General features: G+C 40.8%; 1 protein-coding gene across 1 annotated transcript; it reads left to right on the forward strand.

The window, feature by feature from the left end:
* Positions 1-670: 670 nt before the first annotated feature.
* Positions 671-1,954, forward strand: HELRODRAFT_162956 (hypothetical protein; the record flags this gene model as incomplete). The annotated part of the gene is made up of 2 exons (XM_009025001.1): positions 671-1,393; positions 1,493-1,954. The coding sequence occupies 2 exons, from the start codon at positions 671-673 to the stop codon at positions 1,952-1,954; spliced, it is 1,185 nt and encodes a 394-aa protein (XP_009023249.1).
* Between the last annotated feature and the right edge of the window lie 824 nt (positions 1,955-2,778).

The following is a 2,778-nucleotide window of genomic DNA, read 5'->3' on the forward strand; positions in this document are numbered from 1 at the left end:
CAACATCGAGGAGGACCAGGATGGTAGCACAATGCAGCAAGGGTTATGAACTTCAAAATAACATTATTTGTGGTATTAATTTTTATTCAAAAGTTGATTTACAATTAAATGTTAATTCTATTTAAACACTTTAACTCGATAATAAGCAGAAGTTTGCGCCATATGAATAATGTTATAACCGTGCTACCGAACGCATTAGATTCTAGCGTATTCTAGAATGTTCTAGTGACTGGAGCATTCTAGAGTATGCTAGAATCGGACCATCTAGAAGAATCTAGAAACGACGCTTGCGAAGAGTATATAAGCGCACGTCGCAAGAAAATTAGCGATTAGTGAAATCCGTGATTAGTGAAATTCGTGATTTTGTGAATAGCGATTCGGTGAATTATTTAAAGCGATATTTGATTTGTTTGTTGACGTTGTCATAGCGATAGATTTTGAACAATTTAAAAGTTAATTGTTGCGTTAGTTTGAATTTGCTGGAAATAAACGATTAGTTGATTTCTTCTGTAAATAAAGTTTAATAACTAATAACTGTTTGGAGTATTTTATTCAATCTAAGATTTGAACCCGTCGCATCGTAAATCGGTTACGACAGCGAGTATTATAACATTGGTGTCAGAAGTGGGATCTTCGACCAGCGAATTACTACTCATAGAAAAAGAACACGATGTGTGGTTTGAACGTAGTTCAGCTACGAGAAGAACTACAGAAACGAAGCCTTGTCACAAGTGGCAACAAAGAAGTACTAGTAGCACGTCTGAGAGAAGCTCTCATTGACGAAGGTAAGAACCCAGACGAATTCAAGTTTGATGGTGCTGACGAAGACAATGAAATTAGCACAGGCACGTTTACAACCGCTAAAATGATGGAACTTCTGCTTAGTATGTCAACTGAAATAAAACAACAGATCAAAGAACAGTCCGAACAACAGTCCGAACGACAGGCAGAAGAGTTAAAACAACAGATCAAGGAACAGTTCGAACGACAGACAGAGGAGTTAAAACAGATCAAGGACCAGCTAAAACACGTAAAATTGGAAGTGGCAGAACAGATTGAAGAACAGTCAACAAGAATAGAAATGATCGAGCAGAAACTTGATCGTCAGACCGTTGAGGTAGATCACAAGATAGACAAATTGAAGCGAGAATTGGAGCAATCCAAAAAAATGGCCATGCCGTTAGATCACGCATCCGGAAGAACTTTGAAGGTACCAGCATTTGACGGAGAGATGTCCTGGAACATTTATAAAACCCAGTTCGAAGCAGCGGCAACTAGTAACTGTTGGAACGGAAAAGAACGAGCAACAGCACTGATACTGGCTCTGCGAGGTTCAGCAGCAGAGGTTCTTCAGACGATTCCGCCGGAGAACCACTTCGACTATGAAGTTCTGGTTAGCGTGTTGGATTTACGTTATGGTGAAGAACACATGAAACAGATTTATCGGTCTCAGCTTAGAAACAGAACGCAATGATCTGGTGAATCCATTCAGCAGCTGGCACAAGATATCGAACGGTTGACATTGCTGTCGTATCCGACATCAGACCCCGAGCATAGAGACGAAACTGCCCTGGATACGTTTATCAAAGCCTTTCGTGATTCGGAACTCAAGCAATCCCTTCTCTTGTCAGATAAACGAAAACTCAAGGATGCCGTTGCGCACAGTCTCACTTTTGAATCGGCAAAGCAAGCATCAAAAAGTGACGTACATGAAGAATGCCCTTGCCAGAAGGTGGTTGTGAAACGCGAACCTCAACAGCATGGTGTACCTCAATGCTGGATTTGTAGTGAAAAAGGCCATCTACGTCGTGATTGTAAACACCGCCTAAAAGATAACTACTGCCGAAATTGCGCGACAAGATGGCGCAAAAGAAGAGAAGATGATCCTGTATCACGATCGGCCCCTTCTAACGAAGGGGCGGGAAAACTAATAAAAGCCAACTTTTCGGGCTGAGGTTGGCTAGTAGAATTGACGCCCCCAGTACCGTAATTAACGTTTCCAGACTACATCGAAATCGAAACGACCTATGGCTGAACGGAAAAGTTGATCAACGAGAATGTGTAATTACAGTCGACACCGGAGCAACAAAATCGATTTTAAGATCTGATTTGGTACCCAATCTGAAGAAAGAGACTTCTAACAAATACATCCTTCGAACAGCTACCGGAGGAACAGCACCAGTCTATGGAAAGATTCTCCGTACTGTTCAGCTAGGCGACTTGTTATTCGAAGGTTCATTCTTAGTCGCGGATATCATCGACGAATGCATAATAGGTGTCGACTTTCTGACAAAATATGGGTTCAAAATTGACTTAGAAAAACGCATTTTTAGATGGAGAAATACAGAAGTGATAATGGGGGATATCGACGAAAAATGCATTCGAGTGACAGTCGATTGTGACTACCTCAATCATCTGAAAACATCGTATGGGGTAAGTTGAATCTCGATCCAAGGGGCCACCAGTTCTATTTGATGGAGCCAACCTCAACGACAAATGTACAGAACGCGGTCATTGGAAAATGCCTGGTAGAAGCGAACAAAAATGGTCTTATTCCTGTCAGAATAATGAATACCGCTAAACACACTATTAAAATTAAAAAAGGCGAGGAAATAGGTAATTGCCAATCAATAAATTTGGTGAAATCATTAGATATGGAGCAACAGGAAAAGGTTCTACCAACTGACAAAGGTAGACTCAAAGAACTTACCAAAAATCTACTGGATGAACTTAATTTGTATCAAGAAGACCGTCTAAAGCCGAGGCTTGATTGCTGAT

This window comes from Helobdella robusta (genome assembly GCF_000326865.2).
Source record: "Helobdella robusta unplaced genomic scaffold HELROscaffold_4, whole genome shotgun sequence".
Classification (NCBI taxonomy): Eukaryota; Metazoa; Annelida; class Clitellata; order Rhynchobdellida; family Glossiphoniidae; genus Helobdella; species Helobdella robusta.